The sequence below is a fragment of the Augochlora pura genome, chromosome 6 (assembly GCF_028453695.1).
Source record: "Augochlora pura isolate Apur16 chromosome 6, APUR_v2.2.1, whole genome shotgun sequence".
Taxonomy (NCBI): Eukaryota; Metazoa; Arthropoda; class Insecta; order Hymenoptera; family Halictidae; genus Augochlora; species Augochlora pura.
This window is the reverse complement of record NC_135777.1, coordinates 14,961,992-14,981,591: the sequence shown is the minus strand read 5'-3', so window position 1 is coordinate 14,981,591 and position 19,600 is coordinate 14,961,992. Positions and strand designations below refer to the sequence as shown.

The 19,600-nt window shown below is 49.1% G+C and overlaps 2 protein-coding genes across 3 annotated transcripts in view; one reads left to right on the top strand and one right to left on the bottom strand.

Annotated features, from left to right (window-relative positions):
- The window catches only part of Su(var)3-3 (lysine-specific histone demethylase Su(var)3-3), a 157,417-nt gene that overhangs the window by 79,481 nt on the left and 58,336 nt on the right, over positions 1-19,600 (bottom strand). The window lies entirely within an intron of this gene.
- On the top strand, positions 23-3,742 carry Tollo (Toll-like receptor Tollo). The gene has a single exon (XM_078182223.1). The coding sequence runs from the start codon at positions 23-25 to the stop codon at positions 3,740-3,742; it is 3,720 nt and encodes a 1,239-aa protein (XP_078038349.1).

Genomic DNA, 19,600 nt, shown 5'->3' with positions numbered 1-19,600 from the left:
AGAAGAGAGAGAGGGCGGAAAGATGCGGGGCAGTCCTGCGTTCTTCGCCATATTGCTGGGCACGATATTCGGTGTCCTCGGCGCGTCCCTCAGCAAGGCGCTGAGGTACAAGGCGCCGGACGAGTGCAAGTGGGTAGCGACCGGCGACACCGAAGACGACGTGTCGCTGGTCTGCAGACTGAGGACCATCAATAGCGAGCTGGAGAACACGAATTTCAGCGTGATCCAGCCTCAACACACGGTCCGGTTGCGGCTCGAATGCAGCGACGGGTTGTTTTATCAGAGTTCCCTGAGCGCCGGCAGCTTTCGACCTTTGGTCGAGCTCAGGGAACTGGTGATCGAGTACTGCAAGATCGGCAATCTGTCCGACGATGCGTTCAAGGGACTCAAAGAGCTGCGCAATCTGACCGTCAGGACGCACAACACCGACTGGTCAGCGATGGCGCTGGACGTGTCCGCTGGCGCGTTCACCGACGAGCTCAGGCAGCTCGAGAAGCTCGACTTAGGGGAGAACAACATGTGGAGCATCCCGGAGGGCGCGCTGTGCCCTCTGATGAACCTCGAGATCCTGAACTTGACGCGGAATAGGTTGCGCGAGGTGACCAGCTTTCGGTTCAACGGGGCAGCCAGGTGTCTGTCGAACCTGAAGGAGCTGGACCTGAGCAACAACAGCATCGAGTCTCTGCCAAGCGCCGCGTTCTCCGGATTGACCCGACTGCACAGCTTGGATATCCGGTGCAACGCCATCAGCTTCATGGCGGACCGCGCGTTCGAGGGCCTCTCCTCGTTAGCCATTTTGAGGCTCGCGGACAATCGACTCGCCAGCCTGCCGCCCGAGCTGTTCAGCGACGCCAGGAGCATACAGGAGATTCACTTAAGGAACAATACGTTGAACGTGTTGCCGCCCGGATTGTTCAGTGAACTGACGCAGTTGTTGGTGCTCGATCTGTCTCATAACGAGTTGACCGCCGAGTGGGTGAACGCGGCTACATTCGGCGGTCTGGTGCGGCTAGTGGTGTTGGACCTATCGAATAATCGTATCGGTCGATTAGACCCGACGGTGTTCCGCGACCTCTACAGCCTGCAGATCCTCCGGCTGCAGGAGAATCTGCTGGAGAGCCTGCCGGAGAACACGTTCTCCGCGCTCTATAATCTACACACGTTGCTGCTCAGCGATAATCTGCTGACTGTTATCGACGCGACCACGCTCAGCGGACTCTACGTTCTGAATCTGCTTTCCCTGGACAACAACCGGCTCCACACGATCCATCCGAGCTCCCTGAGAAACGCCTCGTCCCTCCAGGAGTTCCACCTGAACCGCAACCAGCTCAAGTCGGTGCCGGACGCGCTGAAAGCCACTCCCCTACTGCGAACCCTCGACCTCGGCGAGAACCTCATTTCGGAGATACCGACCGGCACGTTCGACCACGTGGCGCAGCTATACGGGCTCCGGTTGACCGAAAATCACATCGGCAACCTGACCAAGGGCGTGTTCGATCGTATCAAGGAGCTGAAGATATTGAATCTCGCGATGAACCGGATTCAGTACATCGAACCCGGCACGTTCGACGAGAACCTGAACCTGCAGGCGATCCGGCTCGACGGGAATCAACTGACGGACATTGCCGGCTTGTTCACCAATCTACCGAACTTGGTCTGGCTAAACGTCAGCGACAACAAGCTGAAATGGTTCGACTACGCGATGATACCGACCCGACTACAGTGGCTGGACATACACTCGAACGAGATCAGAGAGTTGGGAAACTATTTCGAGATCGAGAGCCAGCTGCAGCTGAACACGTTCGACGCCAGCGACAACAAGCTCGCCGAGATCACCGGGAACGCGATCCCGATGAGCGTCGAGAGACTCTATCTGAACGACAACCAGATTTCGAAGGTGCAGAGCTACTCGTTCTTCAAGAAGCCGAACCTGACGCGCGTCGACCTCAAGGGGAACCATATTCGCAACTTGGAGCCGTACGCGTTGAGGATCAGCGCGGTCGCGGCCGACAAGCCTCTACCCGAGTTCTACATAGGAGACAATCAGTACCTGTGCGACTGCACCATGGAATGGTTGCAGCGGGTCAACAGGCAGAACCAGAGCAGAGTGCAGCCCCGAGTAATGGACCTCGAGAGCATCTACTGCGAGCTGCTCTACGATCGCGAGCACGCGTTCGTGCCTCTGGTCGAGGCGTCTCACTCGCAGTTCCTCTGCAAGTACGACACCCACTGTTTCGCGCTGTGCCACTGCTGCGACTTCGACGCCTGCGACTGCGAGATGACGTGCCCGTTGAACTGCACGTGCTACCACGACCAATCGTGGTCGGCGAACGTGGTCGACTGCTCGAACGGCGGCCACGTGAACAAGCTACCCGAGCAGATCCCGATGGACGCGACGCGGCTCTATTTGGACGGGAACGACCTGCGGGTCGTGTCCAGTCACGCTTTCATCGGCCGCAAGAAGCTCAAGGTTCTGTTCCTGAATTCCTCGAACATCGAGATCGTGCAGAACCGGTCGTTCAACGGTCTGCGGGACCTGGAGGACCTTCATCTGCAGGACAACAGGATCCGCGAGCTGAAGGGACACGAGTTCGAGGGGCTGGACGCGCTCAGGCAGCTCTACCTGCATCGGAACAGGATCGTATCCGTCGGCAACGACACGTTCGCGTCCCTGAGATCGCTCAGGGTGCTCCGGCTCGAGAACAATCGACTGACCACGCTGGCAGTCTGGACCCTGCCATCCGCCATCGAGATCAGTTTGTCCGGGAACCCGTGGTCCTGCGAGTGCGACTATCTGCAGAGTTACCGCGAGTGGATCCGCGAGCCGAGTGTCCGCGTGACGGACGCGTCCGCGCTGCGGTGCGTGTACAACGTGACAGAGTTCGAAGCGTTCGGTGACGAGGTGTTCGCGGATAACGAGTTCGGATTCCTGGTGACAGCAGGGGATCGCGAGAGGAGCAACGAGACCGCGGTGTGCTCGGGCGCGGCCAGCATCGACAACGACGTGCACCGGAACTACACCAAGACGATCATCGAGAAACAGGTCCTGCAGGACTATCTGCCGTTGGTAGTGGCCACCTTGGTGGGCTCTCTGCTCGTGGTGCTTATCTGCATGCTAGCGTTCGTGTTCAGGCAGGAACTTCGAGTCTGGTTCCACTCGAGGTTCGGCGTCAGGATATTCTACAGGAACCACGAGGTCGACAGGGACGACCGCGACAAGCTGTTCGACGCGTTCGTTAGTTATAGCTCGAAGGACGAGGCTTTCGTCTCCGAGGAGCTGGCTCCAGTCTTGGAGATGGGAAACCCGTCGTACAAGCTGTGCCTGCACTACAGGGACTTTCCGGTCGGCAGCTTTATCGCGGACACCATCGTGCAGGCGGTCGAGTCCTCGAGGAGGACGATCATGGTGCTCTCGGAGAACTTCATCAAGTCCGAGTGGTGCAGATTCGATTTCAAAAGCGCGCACCACCAGGTGCTGCGCGATAGAAGGCGTAGGCTGATCCTGGTGCTGGTGGGCGACGTCCACCAGCGGGACCTCGACCCGGACATCAGGCTCTACCTGAAGACCAACACCTACTTGCAGTGGGGCGACAAGCTGTTCTGGGAGAAGCTGCGGTTCGCGTTGCCCGACGTGCCCAACAACCAGAGGACTACGCAGAGGACGAGGCAGCCGCCGCCGGTCCGACGGCAGCACAACAACAGGACATCGAACGGCTCGCGCACCGTCTCCGTGCACATATGAAGTGGCTCCTGTTGTCCTGTGCGTTTTACCTGTGCCTGTGCGTCGTAGCCGTCAGTCCGCTCGTCCGCTCGTTCGTTCGTTCGTTCGTTCGTCGCGTTCGTCCATGTGTGCCTGTGCGCGCGTGTGTATCTCTTGGTGCAAATGATTGTGCACGGTTGTTCACGGAGTTTCGTTCCGTTTCGGAGTGGGCGTCGCCGCGGATCTCGACCGAGACCAGACACAGAGAGAAACAGCGCGAGCGGACGCTTGCCACCCAGCGTTGGCTACCCCGGTTACACAGTGCATTTCTACTGCGGTGCAATACGTGGCAGACGGATAGAGAGTGTAAATATAACAGCGAGGATTTCTATATATGTACATGTAGATTCGGAAGTGTACGAGAGCGCGCCGGAGCAGTGTTGTAAATAGATCCGTGAGATGGGAGTGAATATATGTATATGTATATTTAAGGTGCTTCCTCGTGAGAAAACCGGATACACACGAGACACGGCGGTCCCGGTGTTCTGTATATTACCCAGCGAGTCAGTGAGTCGATAGATAGCTTAAAAAGTCGTTGTAAATAGAAACCGCGTGCCGCGTTCGGTCTTTCGCACGAGACTGTTCCGCGGATCGTCCCCCGAGTTCTCTTTCTACGGATCTAGAGTGCGCGGAAATTAAGAATTCGTCTCTCTGTCCTTCTCGCTCGTCGGACGAGGAGGACAGAGGGAATGGGAAATATATATATATATAAATATATATATATATACATTTTATATGTATATGTATATGCGGCCCCGTACTTCGGCACGCTCGCCGTGTGCCATTTGTTTCTTCTTTCTCAGTTTCGCGAATCCTTCTTTTGCCTTTTTAAATAAGCCCTCGCCATACCGCGGGAAAGAGAGTGAGAACGAGCGAACCCGGCCTCGAGGAATCGAGAACCAGTTGTCCGGCGGCGGTGCTTGTCGTTGTCGTTGCTCGGTACACTGCGAGAGGAACGCGACAGAACGCTCGGCAACGGCGAACACGGTTCCGCGAGTCGAAGCGAGTCAGAGCGGGTCCACACGAGAATTCCTCGAGGGCCGAGTCGTGCGCACCCGTCGACGGGCGTCGGGGCAACCGATCGCAAGCTGACAGTGATACCACTTCCTAATCGTAGCTATCAATGTGTATTTAATTGTATCGGGCCGGCCAAACAGTCTCCTCGGTCGTTCTACCACGTTGCTTTGTATTATAACACTTGCCGACAGATTGTCAAATAAATTGGTACCCAAGGATCGGTGAAAGTTTAACGGAGACCGCATTGTTTAACCCTTGCGCACTGTTCACATCGTTCACATATTTGTCTCTCTTAGAAGCTCTTGTTTGGAATTTTACTTTAATGTTAGAAGCACCGAACAGTCAAAGATATTCATTTGTTCGGATTTCCTATAAATTGCAATATGCTAGACAACGAATACATTTATTTAGCAATTTCGTTTAAAAGATATGCTTTCGTCGTTGCAGTATTTGCAACATAAAAATAATAAAACGAGACATTTGGATACATTCAACGGTTTTCACACGCGTTATCTATGCCGTACGATGACAATAAAAAGTGAGGGTGCTCTATGGTCGCATTGACGATGATGCGTGCGATCGAACTTAATTTAGCTACGAAGCAAACGAGGTGACTTTTTGGCCGACCAAATACTTAGAGGCCGGCAAGCGACGGATCTTCGGATTCAGGCTCTTCGTCGCTGTCGTGACCAATTTGTAAAGTATTATAATGCGTGCGTCTATGGTCTATTTCTCGAAGAGAGGCACCCGAGATTCGCAGAACGTCTCATCAACCAACGAAAGCAATTATAGTCATCACCGGTCTCTAATGCACTCAGAATCTTTTTCTCGGTTCTGCAAGCGTGTAATATATTCGCATAAAGATCTGTGCAATGTAATCATGAGACGATCGGCGCGTCTCGGGTCTCTAGTTTCGAGAGGCAGACTATAATTCTTATTTATTTCGTCCCGGTACGTTGACAGGGACGTTGCCGCGTGACTCGCGATTCCACGTGGTTCGAACACTTTCACACAACACACACACACACACGCACACGCAGATTCACACACTCTGTTTTCACGATTGTTTTCCGTGTGTATACGAATTCGGCGGTCCCGCTCCCGTTTCTTGCCACAGCGAACAAATAATCGCGCGATCACGTCGACGGGCGCAGAGAAAATTTGCGGCATCGCGCGGCCTCTACCGTCCCGTGCTCTCTCCGTCTCTCTATCTCTCACCAACCCCGCACCGCAACCGGTGTGAACGATGAATCAAAAGTTCACGTGCAATTCCGGCACACCCAGTCCCCCCCTCGCTCTGTTTTAGCCGCGACCGTCGAATTCGGAATGCTTGTCACGCAGGGAAACTAAAGTACCGCTATAAATAATTGAAATATAATGTACAAACGTGGAACAATTCTACCCTTTAGCTTTCCTCGCAAGTGGCTATTCATGTTTTCGCAAGACCCACTCCCCCGACACAACGTGAAAGATATTATTAGAATAAACATCTGTGACTGAAACAATAAAATGCTCTATTTTTATGTTTTTTAACACCCATGACTCTTCTTCTTTTTCTTCATCTTCGTCGTCGTTGTCATCGTCGTCATCGTCGTCATCGTCGTCGTCGTCGTCGGTGTCGCAATACCCGATCCGTTCTACGCCGATAAATTTGCCATCGATCACGCGAAATTGCGTTTCCGCGAGCTACAGGTGATCGACGATGTCGGATATGCGATGATTTTCATTTCGTCGTTCGCATACTTAAAACAACGAACGCTGTCGCGATAAGTGTCGAAGTAGCTAAAAGCGCTAAGTAATTTTGTTTTACCAATTATCGAGCCAAAATGGGTGATCAAAATTTCAGAAAATATCTAATCCGTTGATATGATGAATTTGACTCATGATGGAGATTTTTAGCCTGATGAGTATGAATATTACTTTTTTTTTTTTTTAATCGGAATAAAATTCTGTTCTCTTGTCATTAATATTTCCAAGAAATTATTGCGATTTTAAAAAAGCTAATCATTGTAACTATGAAGAAAATGTTATAGGGGTTCATACATCTGATCACTAGTGTACAAGTAAAATAGAATTCAGTGTACTCGAAGCTACATGTAAAATACAGTCACACGAAAATGTTCACCTTATGACACGGATAATATAGCTATCACGTGTGAAGAAAACATTTTGTTCCATATAAATCCAACGAAAGCAAGAATTTAACAGATTCGTTATGTAGTTACGATTAATTAAACTAGAGAGATCTTAAAGGTCAAATTAATTAAAAATCTTTAAAGATTACTGATCACTGTCAAAATCGTCCAAAGTTACATTAAAACGTCTTCTTTCCGGTGTAATGAATTATTCATTTGGTGTCGCACGAGAAATTGTGTTATATGAAAACTTTTTCATGTGTTATACGCGAGTTTACTGTACCACTTCTTCCTCCCAATATAAAATCTTTAGAACACCCAGTAAATCGATAAAAAAATGAACCAGCTCAGAAGAAAATGATCGAGTGAAAAATCGTCGAGCAAGAAATTAATCGCAGTCGACGATGAAAGTGTACAACGCTTTTCAGAAACGCAGAAAAACTGTACGAGGAAGGTAGAACGCGTGAAATTCGTTGCCGAGCGTGGAAGCGTACGCCGAAAATCCGCTAGCGGAGTGCCGAGGCTACGAAAGTATGCAAACTTCTGTGTCGCCTCGCCGGCTGCCTTTCACGTGGAATCTCGACGCGAGACAATACCTTATGCTAATCGAGTCACGTCTGTTTACATTGTCATCACGTTTCGTTACCGTTACATCGACGGAATAAGTAATGCCCGGGCTCATTGTAATAGAAATCAGATAGTTTGGTGGAAGACGGTCGCGTCGCCGAGCGGAGCCCTCCTCGCGCGGGTTCCCCGACTTTGATCGTTCCCGTCGCTGCAACAACGTTATTTGCGAGGGGCGGTGCCAAACGGAAGTTGTCGCCTGCGAATTTCAATCCGCTGTCATTTTCCCACCGTTTAGCGGGTCGGAAGTAATTGAACCACGGTTTCGTCCGCGAAACACACTGTATCAAGTGGCTATACAAAGTCTGACAATCGTAAACGTCCATAGTTTATTTGTATAGAGGTTCCAGGTTGTTGTTAACCCATCGTTGAAGTTTTCGAGCAGAGGCCGACTTGCGATAGAGACGTGATTCTTCTAAAAAATTATGGAGGAGTAATCGCGAGTGAAAGATGAATTGCTGTTGCTGGATCCTTTGTTAATATTATTCTTTGAAAAGCAATTTTCGTATAGAACTGTATGCAATTATCGCGTTGATAACGTTCCTTATACGACATGTGTCTTGATTCAATAACATTCTTTAGATAAAAAGAGAGGTTTATGACCAGATTGTAAAACCCTTGTGTGGATTTATACTTCAAATGAAACAACCAAGATAAAGAAAGGGTTCGGTTCTTAGATTAGTTTGTCGTTTACGTTAAAAATTCCGTAGCATAAATTTATCGGCTATCTTTATATTTATCTAATAAGACGTATTAATTAGTTTTATTCAAAAATAAACATAATGGAAGAATGGAAAAATTTCATACGTCTTATTCGATAAATATAAAGTCACTTATAAACTTGGTAACCGGTTCTGCTAACTTAAACAAAGAACAGCGTTATGGACACGGTAAAATCCTGTGTCTACTAACGAGCCTTCTAAATAACTAAAAAAATTTGTCGAATCGATTTTTTGGAAAACCACACGTGAAAACAAACTGATCAGTTAGCTATCGTTCAGAGGCCCGCAAAGACAACTATCTTCGGGAACGGCCACATTCGGTAACTAGGCCAGCCGGAGCAGGCTCTGCAAATTTGACGTGCACACACATTACCCAATCACCGGGCTCCGCGGTGTTTACACAGAGCGGAAACTTCGACAGCGCTGCGGCCAGTCGTCATAATTGAATTAGCGTAGGCAACGCGAAGTTACGTCGCCCGATCGTTCGGGTCGTCTTGATCCGTAGTTCTGGCGCGGCGTTCGAGTTGCGCCGGGAACGGGGACGATCAGGAAAGGGATTCGCAATGGGTATCGGTTCGAAATGCCAGCGATTCCAGCGGCGTCGAGAATTCGCGGGGACGGCGAACGGTGTGTGTCCATGATTGCGCGCGGTAGAATTGCATCGATGCGCGAGAGATAGTAGGAGAGAGTGGTGTTGCGGCCACGGCGATATTATGAATAACGCAAATATGTGTCACGGGCCGGGCACACAATCACGATTACGCGAATTATGGAAGAACCATAAAGTGGGGCCGAGATACACGGAGCGAGCGAGCATGAGAGACAGAGAGAGAGAGGAAGAGAAAGAGAGAGAGAGACCCACCCAGCAACGCGGAGAACGCGTTTTGTGGTTTGCTTAATGGCATTCGGAGTTCGTATTGTACGGCCGTCATTTCCAGTAATAATTGTAATCGCGCGGTTTCCTAAGCGTAGCCGCTCCCGGTGCCGCGGAGCAATCATCCACCAATCAATGAGTCGCATCGATGCGTGCGAGATCTATCCGCTTGAAAGGACAGCAGAACGCGTTCGATTGGCCGCGTGAACTTTTTCACCCGCGAAGATTGGACCGCGAGATAGAACGCACGCGTTCCGCTTGCGCGTTGTGTAACTCCCCTGTTCAAATAGCCGAGGAGAGACCGACCCGCACCGACTCGGATGCTTTAACACTCGAGTCAAAATATTGGCTCGGCAAACAGGGGTGTGATGTCGCGATCGCTTCGAGTGTATTTATCACGGGCCTCGAGTGCGTGGCGCCTCGCGGGAGAGGGTCCTACGAAAATAAATCAAAAGCGTGAGGTGACAGTTTTTTTTTCCGAGAAGCTCAGATTTCGGGGGAACTTGATGTGCGGAGTGTCTCTCGACAAGAATATAAATGAACTGTGGTATAATCGGATGAGGAAACCATTCTTACGAAATGTTCCAGTGAAAAAAGGTCTGTTTTAATCAGACAGCTGTCTTCGACTCGTCACGCGTAAAAAGTAGTCACAAGTTGCTGTTTAAATTTCATGGGAACGAAACTATTTTCGGTAATTTTAAAATGTAATTTAGATACTTGGTGGCCTAGACGATACAAAACAAACAAATATCTGTACAATGTAACAAATAATCGTTCTTTCCTTTGCCATTCTAAGTACACGCCTTAAAAAACGCAACAACTAACTTGTTAAGAGGAAATTGCATTTAATGTATACAATTTCAGTATGAGATTTGTCCTGTGAATGATTAACTTTCGAAAATTCAATCACATCGAGCTTACGAGAACGCAGTTTCTCCTCCGATTTCTTGGGTACATAAACGCAAAATGAGACCGTCGCTCGAGAAAACGGGGCAATTCTACGGGCGCAAACAGACCAAAAGAAGCGAGCTGCGAAAATCTTCGCACAAGTCCCGCGGACTCCAATAAAATTGAATTTAACGATTCTCATACATAAACTACGAAAATTAACTGTTACGGTTAATACAAGTTTTATAAGCACCGGGCCGCGCTTGTTAGCAGTTCAATAAAATTACCTTTACGATATACTTTTTATAGATTCGATATTAGCGACTGGCCGGAGACCAATAATTATGCAAAGTGCCGCGCGCGGCGGATGACGAAAGTATCATTCGAGAGAGTCTGCTGCCCTCGTCGCGCACAATGCGGAGAGCTGGCTTTCTCGTGGTACGCGAGTACGGCTGTATAGAAAGCCCGGTGTTCTCCGTCGAGTAACTATGAAAATATGAATTGCAAATTTTGTCGGATAAATTCGTGCCCGAGTGATCGAGCGTGTACGCGTTGCACGGTGTATCTGCAGCCGCTCGGTTCTGAATGTGTTCGGCCCGATTCAATTACTTATCTTATCGGCGGTATTATTAAGCGTTTAAGGCGCGCGGTTAGGCGTCACCTGGAAAATAGTGTCGGTCCTCGGGCCGGATCGGACCCGTTCGGACCCGATCGGGCCCCGGGTGTATCCGATCGCGTCGCGCGAGCAACGACTCGCCCCGGCTACTATTCTTTCCACCGTCCGATCCTGTTCTGCCACTTTCGTAATTAACAACTGCGTAACAACGTATCGCGGTAGAGCGCCACGTCCACCCCTCGCCCGGGCAATTTACCGTGCAAAAATCCGCGGTATCGCCACCCACCAAAGTCGTAAAACAATCACGAATCGATGATTGATTATTGTGGAAAACAGTAACAGCCGGTTGTCAACTTTTACCGGATGGAAAACTTGCTCGACCAGGAATTGTTTACGGTTAAATTGATCCTATTTGACTAACGTTACACCTGCTTAACGTTAAACTGACGTGTTATTTTATGAGCGACGAGGTTTAATTCATTCAGACTTCCCACTGTTTCTATTATTGATTTGCTTGAAAAGTAATTTTGCTCTTCCACGGTAGAATGACAGACGATCTTTTAACGTTTAGAGGAAATACTATTTAATAGTTTGTTGCTCTGTAATTTTTCTAAAGTCTTGTTTTAAACGCTTATCTAGTCTTATGCTCGTAGAATGACTGTTCTTTATTAGTAAAATACTGAATCAAGAGCTTTTTCCATAGCCTTACATAAGGAAATTCTTTGGAAGACTTCCTCCTGATAATAGCCAATCTAACCGGTACGGTGTATTTAATGCTAGATACTCGTTCAAATCGCCTGCAACTAAGAATTCGTACCGATTTCATAAAGAAACTCGTACCAGTCGCAATGTACTGTAACTCATAGTCACCGTAACTCTATCTCAGATTAGAAAGCCATTGACAAGTAGAATATTTACCGATTAAGAGTATCTTTTAATTTTGACAGTCGGAGGCAGTGTTTTCTAGAAACAGTGATCGATCATGCTTACGAATCGGGACAGCCCACGACGACCGGGATTTAAATCGAGCGACTCGGAGGCTGGCCGAGAGCGATATAGGCCGGATACACCGTGGAAAAATCGCCGCGAACGAGAAACATGATTAAGAGCACACCGAGGAGAGGGTGGAGCAGAGGCGAAAGGGTGCGATTGACATTTCGTTGAATATTCAGATCATAGCTAAGGACGCGGAGCAGTGGCCGGCCACGAGAATGCCGGCGACTTTGCGGGAGAAGCCTGGCCGTGCTACTCGATGACGAATGACTTCGTGATCTTGGCTAGCATTTGCTTAACTGGCTTTGTTTTTCTCGCTCGGCGTGCACTTTGAAAATTACTCCCGCAGTCGAAGCCGGCGATCGGGCGAATGATACGTTCGCGCGGAAAAATGCGCGAACGGCAGATAAAGCGGGAATACGTACCCAGTGACCCGGTAGTCGGTGTTCGCTCATTCAGAGCTATCAGTTCTTTTCATTTCGCTGGCCTTTTTCTCTCAGGTGTCCTTCTCTCTAGTCGCAGATTTCACGGATACGTTCCCGAACGATCGAGCGTGTTATTGATCTCTCGACTGAACAGTGTTGCGAACCAGATAAGCTAACTGCTCGCGTCGACTCGTTACACCGGTTTATTTGATCTGTTTTCCTGGCACAGTTAACGGCTGCCAATGTTTACCAAAGCGAGGAAAATCCTGAGCCCAGTTAGGAAATACCAATCGAATCATACTTGATCATACATAATGTAGGTGGCAATTTGCCATGTAGGTTCAAAAATCTATTATACATTGCTCTACATTTGAATAAGTCGATTTTTATTCTGTCTTGTAAGCTGCTAAGCAAAACGCTGCACGAAATAATACTCGCTGCGAGTTGCAATGTTCTTGCGATTTAAGTCGCGAGCCGATTACGTTCGATCCAATAGAGGATCAGCGGTTGATATCAAGGAAGTGAAGGATTTACAGTACGCATGACTGGTAGTCGCGGTAGTCCAGTTACTTGTTTGGCCTAACAACGACCACCGGCTACAGCGAGCCGGAGTCGCACTAAAATCCATGCGCCGAAGAAGCCGGAGAATGCGAAGTTTCTCTGCGGCAGGTTTAAGAAAAAGGGTAGCACCGTCGAACGGGAAAATCGAAGAAGGCCGGTCGTAAAACCGGCAACCAGTGCATTAGAGGCTACCGAAGGGGAAAAAGCTAACAAACGTGAAGAAACGAGACAACGAGCCGCGGCAAGAGGATATCTGGAGACTCGGCTTCCCCGACGCCGGCGAATAATCTATAATGGTGGAGCATAAAGTTAAAAGATCGCGGCGCGGAAAACAATGAATTAGAGGCGATAAAGTATGGAGAGAGAGAGAGAGAGAGAAATAGAGGAAAAGGGACAAGTGGGTCGGCGATGGACGAGAGAGAAGCGGAGGAGGAGGAGGAGGAGGGGGAGGAGGGTAAAGGGGGTCGAGTAGCCGTTTATTGTTCGAATATTTCTTTCGGCGGCTCGCTGGTTCGTTTAGCAGCTCGGTAACTCGTTCGCGCAGTAGTTAAGCAGCGCCGGAGAATGCAGCTCTCGCATGCCTGCCAACCTTCTTCGCCGTCTAGCAGCGGCTAGTGGGCCCCGATGCTTTATGCAGTATAACGGAATTTCTGTTTGCACTATCCGCCGGCAAACGGCACACGCGACTTCTGCGCTTCTCTTGGCCAGGGTTGGCCGTGAGTCGTCGTGGCCGAGGCCCATGTTAGGAAGAGGCCGATTGTGATTCGTGGCTCAGATTAAGACCAATGAGCGGAAGGCATCGTTAGTCGAAATCGCTGTGCATCGATGCATCCGCGAGATAGGTTTTGCCCCTTTTCGCCGTAGCAAATGGAGGATTCGTGCGGCCTTTTGTAACCGGGTCGCTACACGGCCCCGAGAGAAACGCTCTGCTCTGCTCCGCTCTGCTCCGCGCTGCTCCGCGCTGCTCCGCGAGCAGATTCCGCGACCGAGCGCTCGTGACTGCCGAGATCGTTTAAGACGCTCCGTAACTAGAAAATTGGTTCAATCTCGCGATTTTTGTAATCCGCCGATTGGAAAATTGCCGTTCCTCTACCGGCCACGCCAATCTTTTAAGTTCCGCAACGATTAAGTGGCGGGCTGCTGGCATAAACGACGCAGTCGACTTCTTTAGCCGAGCTTGTCATAATTGGAGCGATATTTGCATACGTCGATCAGATTCACTTTTACCGTTCGGTCGGTTATTTGCGACCTTCTTTGGACGATTGTCGAGAATTAGCGAGGGCATCGTACTATGTCACGTTTCAGTGGACACAGATCGCTCTGGGGGCCCCGTCGAAATCGAGAGCTAAAAGACCACGCCTACTTTACGGGACTATAGTTTTCTATCGCCTAGTATTTCGTATTTTGCAACACTGACTCATGATGGAGACTTTTAATAGTAATCTGTTGAGTATGAATGTTATCCTATTCTTTTAAGTCGGAATAAAATTCTCTTCTCCTCCTGCCATGAGTCGATTCTCATTTTTCCACCGAAATTGGTCTTTTCTGCGTCAAATTGACATTATCGTACAATAAGGGGCAACCAATTTATTGTACTCTATTAATTTTTGATGGATATTTTACCAATTGATTTTACTATTTATTTATTTATATACACATAGACATTACGTTAAGAAAAATCGAAAACCATGGCGTCTGAGATCAGTTTTCCTAAAATAACAGAATTATATAAACTGACACTTAAAAATAGGGTTACATTGATACCAGAAAGAGTTACGGGTTGAACATCGAATGTAATTTGAACAGTCAACAGATATAAACTTTGTTTTTCTTCGTTCTATAACGTTCTAATCATTCATACTATAAAAAAATAATACAATAAAGGGTTAAGTATCGATTAAAAGACGATTCGTGTATCGATTCAGTATCGATTCTGATCAAACAGACGATTCGCTATCGTATTGCCATAATTTCTAAAGAACTTATAAAGACTACACTCGTATCGGTGCAATACTCGTTCTAACAGATACACCGAACAAATAGCATTCGATTAAAGTTCTACGGCTAAAACACAGCGACGAAAGCGATCAATCATCGGCAATAAAAGGAACGACTGTTCTCGTCAAAGTACCTCGTGTTTCCTATCATCGAGGAGCCGATAGTCCAGGCGGTGGAATCGGCCAGGTGAGGCTCCGGCTCGAAATCGGCGTATCTTCAATTACAAGCGACATCGGCACGTGAACTTTATATTCCCGTGCACGATTGCGTGTGTACGCGACTGTTGCCGCGTAGTTTAGTTATCGCGATTGAGAATTTAGTGTCCGGCTCGCATTGTCTCGCGGAGCGAATGCATATTTCACACGTGCACTATCCTTGCACCGGCCGCCTTGCCGTCGTGTAGTCGCTGCGCGGCTTGCTGATTATGCGAGCGGGGCCCGCGCGCGCGGGCCTCCACACTCCGCCAGAACCGCGGAGTACACCCCCCGTGCATGTGCACGGAGAACGTTGCACCGCTGCGCCGCTGCGCCGCCGCACCGGTGCACCGGTGTACAAGTAACATCATAATAACTCGCAGAAATCATTTGGTCCCTTTGTAAAGGGAACCCTCGAATGGCCGCCGAGTAGAAACCGCCGACGTTAATCCGGCTACGACGCAACGATCGTACAGCCGGTATTAATTACGAGCCATGCAACTGGCTCCGCGAAAAGAAGACGGAGAACCTTGCCGAACGCGTCGGAATGCCAGCCAATTTTTTATTACTTTCGCAGAATTGTTAACAACGTAGCGCGATCGGTGAGATACAACGATCGTTGATTTCCATAGATTTTCGCAGATTTTCCGAATCTCGGAATAAATTGTACTAGAAGACGGATTTCTGATAGGAATATGTGTCCAGGCTGTGCAGATTGTGTCGAGGATCGTATCTATAAACAATTTTCTTGCGATCGTTAGAATCGAGAAAGTTAACACAGAGCTCTAGATTCATTTGATGTATGCTGCTTTGTCACGATGAAAAGACTAATTATTTAGACCTCTTTTTGCCATTTTTGTTGTAACGCATATGTATGGCTTGAGAAATTTATCTAATATATTTTTATAAAAGAGTTTTTATAACATCAACTGCTTTGAAACGAGAGGTGTGACACGGGCTATTCTGGCTGATTCGGTAGGTTTAATATTAATTACGCTGAATTATGTTTCTACTACTTTGAAATTTATATAATAATTATTTCTTCATTGCTAGTCATCGAAATCGGTTTTAAAATTACTGGACAGCAGATTTTATACATTTTTGCTAACAATAATGTTGATAAAATTTGAAGCAGTACAGAAATTAAGAGAATGTAGGAATATGTGTCTATTATGAATAACTCGTTAAATACAGAACGTAATTTCTCTCTTACTCCTATGTGGTACAATTTACGAAGAATTTCGCATAAAGATTCTCGGTCCATAAATTGCTAACCATGAACGGTTTCCGTAAAAAGACTTCTCTTGCCCCGTGTTTGATTACTATTAACCGCAGAATGAGAAGTTCCGCAAAAGAGCTTTCGCAAGTTCCGTGCATAGACTCGCAGAAAACGTTATTTCGCCAAGATCGTATAATTCTTTCGAAGCCCCGTGTTTGTAGAGATGTTGGAAGTTCATCGGAACGGATCGAGGGTGGAAAAGAATGTAGGGGATTGGAATTAACGACGTAGCGAATACGGTCCTCGAGGATTTCATAAAAGCGACTCGTTTACGGCCGGCCGTGGCGTCCAAATCGACTTTTAACGAAGCGAGATAAATGTGCGATCATTCGATGGATCGAGGAGAGGGGGGGGGGGGGGGGAGGGAGAGAGAGCAGACATTGTAAGCCGACGGAGGTGGCTCGAGGCCGCGAGGTTGACATGACCGGAAGAGCGGAGAGACGGCTTTGTGGGATCGATTACAAAGCAGTTTCGGGGAATATTGAATCGGTCACAGCCCTTCCAGACCACTCGGGTTCGGAGGGCCGAAAACGCGAGTCGCTGGGTACCCGGTGGTGACTTTAATCAACAGCTCGCGAGCGCAAACTCTGGCGGAACGAGTCGCGGGGCGTGCCGGGGCCATTCTCCGGCTTTCTCTTTCTCTCTTCCTCCAGAGAGACCCCGACCCAGGGCCAGACGAGACTTCGCTCATAATAATACCATGGACCCCGTTGACACGCCTCGTTGCTGGTTAAAGCCGGCCAACGGAGAGCAACAGGGTTTCTGGGATTTTTTTCGTGGGTATACACGCGTCCGATCGTTAAGCAACGCTTATCAGCCAAGGAGGACCGTAATGGGACGCGCGGGACGCATCGCGGTGGCTTAAATTAATCAGTTGGAATCATCCGGTGGGTAGAGAACCCGGCGAAACATTTTATTAGCGACGCCGATTATTTATGCGTAATTAAGCGAGGAATCTTTATGGCCTGGCTCCGTGCTGCGACTCGGCCGATACTTTTACGCAAGGATAACTCAATCGTAATCCTTGTACGCCCGGAGAGATAGCTACGAGCTCGATACACCGGGGAACAAAGGAACGATTCGGCGGTGCGGCGGTATGCAAGCGCCCCCCACGCCTCCCCCGCGCCGGGTTCCACGGAACAAGGCCGAAAGCTCGCTACAAAAACATAGACACGCGACAAAGTCCGAGCCAGCCGCAGGAACATCTGCCCTCCGCCCGAAGAAAACGGGGCAGCTGCGGACGATATAAATTCTCGGATCGTTCCGGCTCGTTCTCGGCCGATCGTTAACGGCGCCGGACAAAAAACATTCACGAAATTTCGTACGCGCGATTATTCGGCGCGAATATCTGATAAGCCTTATCGGGGCCATCGGCGATACGCGCGTCGTAATGTTTGACGACCCTATTAGGCGATCTTCGAGGAAGCGTGCCTACGCTTCGCGACGTTACAATACTTCTGAAACCAATTATCCGTGGCTGCTCGTTTCGAATGCTGGTCGTTAATACTAGGTTTACGCAGGGTGCGACTTAAGCTGATTATCCTACCGCGCATGTATACGCGTACCTGGGAATTAGCTGCCGGAAGTGGCGATCTTAATGATTGAAAAGTAACTAGAAAAAAACAAGCTGTACCCACGGCGTTTGTAGCACTCGGTTTTTGGCGTGCTTTGTGTTTCTTGTCCTGATGACTACTTTCTACTGTGCATGGACAGGTTGAAGACATTGCAGTTATAGCCCGATCTAAGTTGCTTATTTCGGTGCACCTGCCGGCATGCCTCAAAATTGGTTGCCGAAAGAAGCGACTACTTTAAGGTTTTTCTGCAACATGATTGAATGGGTAAGCAAGATGTACCTGTCGTACCAACTTATTCTCCTGCGTTCGGTCATTCGGAGAGTCTCTATCTACTGAAGTAGCGATAATCTACTCGAATTCGATCATTATTCAGGGTTGAGTCACGCATTTTACGCACCTTAAATGAACTTTAAATTACGTATATAATTAGCAGTTGCAAAGTAATAATGTCTGTAAATTGTACAATTTGTATATTTAAAAAATTTTAATTATACGCATCGCTTGAAAGTTATTCGAGGCGTGCAGGTAATATGACTCACGCTGTAAAAATCACCTTTTGCCGAAGTGAAATTTAAATACCTATACTTTCATAGTAATCGATGCAGCTTAACATTCCCCGAACCCGATTAACTTGAAAGCTGTGTATCAACACATTTCCGTAAACATACTTTCCCGAAGCGTGGCGAGACAACAAGCCAAACCGCCGGTAATCAGCTGAAAGTCACCAACATTTCACGCGCAGTTAGAAGATTACAGCTTTTGCCAGCGCCGAGCAAGCGAACACGGTATTCTCGTTTATGCGGAACGGGACGCAGCAGGAGCGTACAAAGAAGCGCAATATTATTAACATGCGAAAGGTCTACCGGTTTGTGGCGCGCTAAACGCTCCGTCGTCGTCGTCGTCGTCGTCGTCGTCGCACCGTCGGTTCCGGCTGCATAATTCAAAGTTCCCGCGAAAAGCGCGAATTAAGTTATACGTTGATCGAGATAAGTAGAACTCGGGTCAATGATTAATACACGCGTTTACGCGGGGAGAATTTATCGGGCCGGCGTCGCGGCCGGGCATTCCACGGCCGTAATTCTCGTGCGAGTTCACGGCCCGCGAGGACAAGAGCAGGCGCGCGCCGGCGATCGGCCGAGCTAGCGAGCGAGCGAGCGAGTAAAGCGAGCAGGAGAGCAAACGGTCACGGCCGAGCCGAGCAATTTTCTGACCGGTGCGTGTTCGGTCACGGAAGAGAAAAAGGGACAAAACGGACCCGGTCGCGAACTGGGTCTACGGAGGAGCGTTCGAGCCTCGCGATGGTGCCGGAGACGCGACTGCGGCGGTACGGAGGAGGTAAACGGAGCGCGGTGTGACGACACGAGAAGGTGCGTCTCGCGGTAATTGTCGGCGCGCATTACAGTAAATCCGTTGGCGCGATTAAACTGTTACAATTATTACAGATAACGTTTTCAGGCCTGGGCAAATGCGGCCGCATTCCACCGGCCTTTCCCCGCTCCGGGGATACAAAGCGCGTCGCAGGCCGGGCCGCGGCAAAAATTACAACTCATTACCGCTACTTATGCGCCGTATATTTTAGACGCCGTCCGCCCCGCTATCTCGGGCCACAAAGAATTTTCAATTAGCGATTAAGAAAGCGTCCGAGCCACGGAAACTATCTGCGCCCCGCATTCCCGGCGCTCCACCGAAAACGAGTCGAGCCCGCAGCCGCTGCCGCCGCCGCCGCCGCTTGTCCCGGAGATCCTCGCGCCGCCGAACCCGATCCTTTATCTATTAACTTATCGGTCCTCGAATCTCTCCCGCTTCCCCTTTACGCCATATATGTCATCGAGCTAGAACGTCGAATACCGATCGAGCCGATCCCCTCGCGCGGTGGCTGCCCGGTAGCATCCACCGAGGAGAGCTCGAGAAGAAGCGGGTTCGACAGAGGAGGAACACCG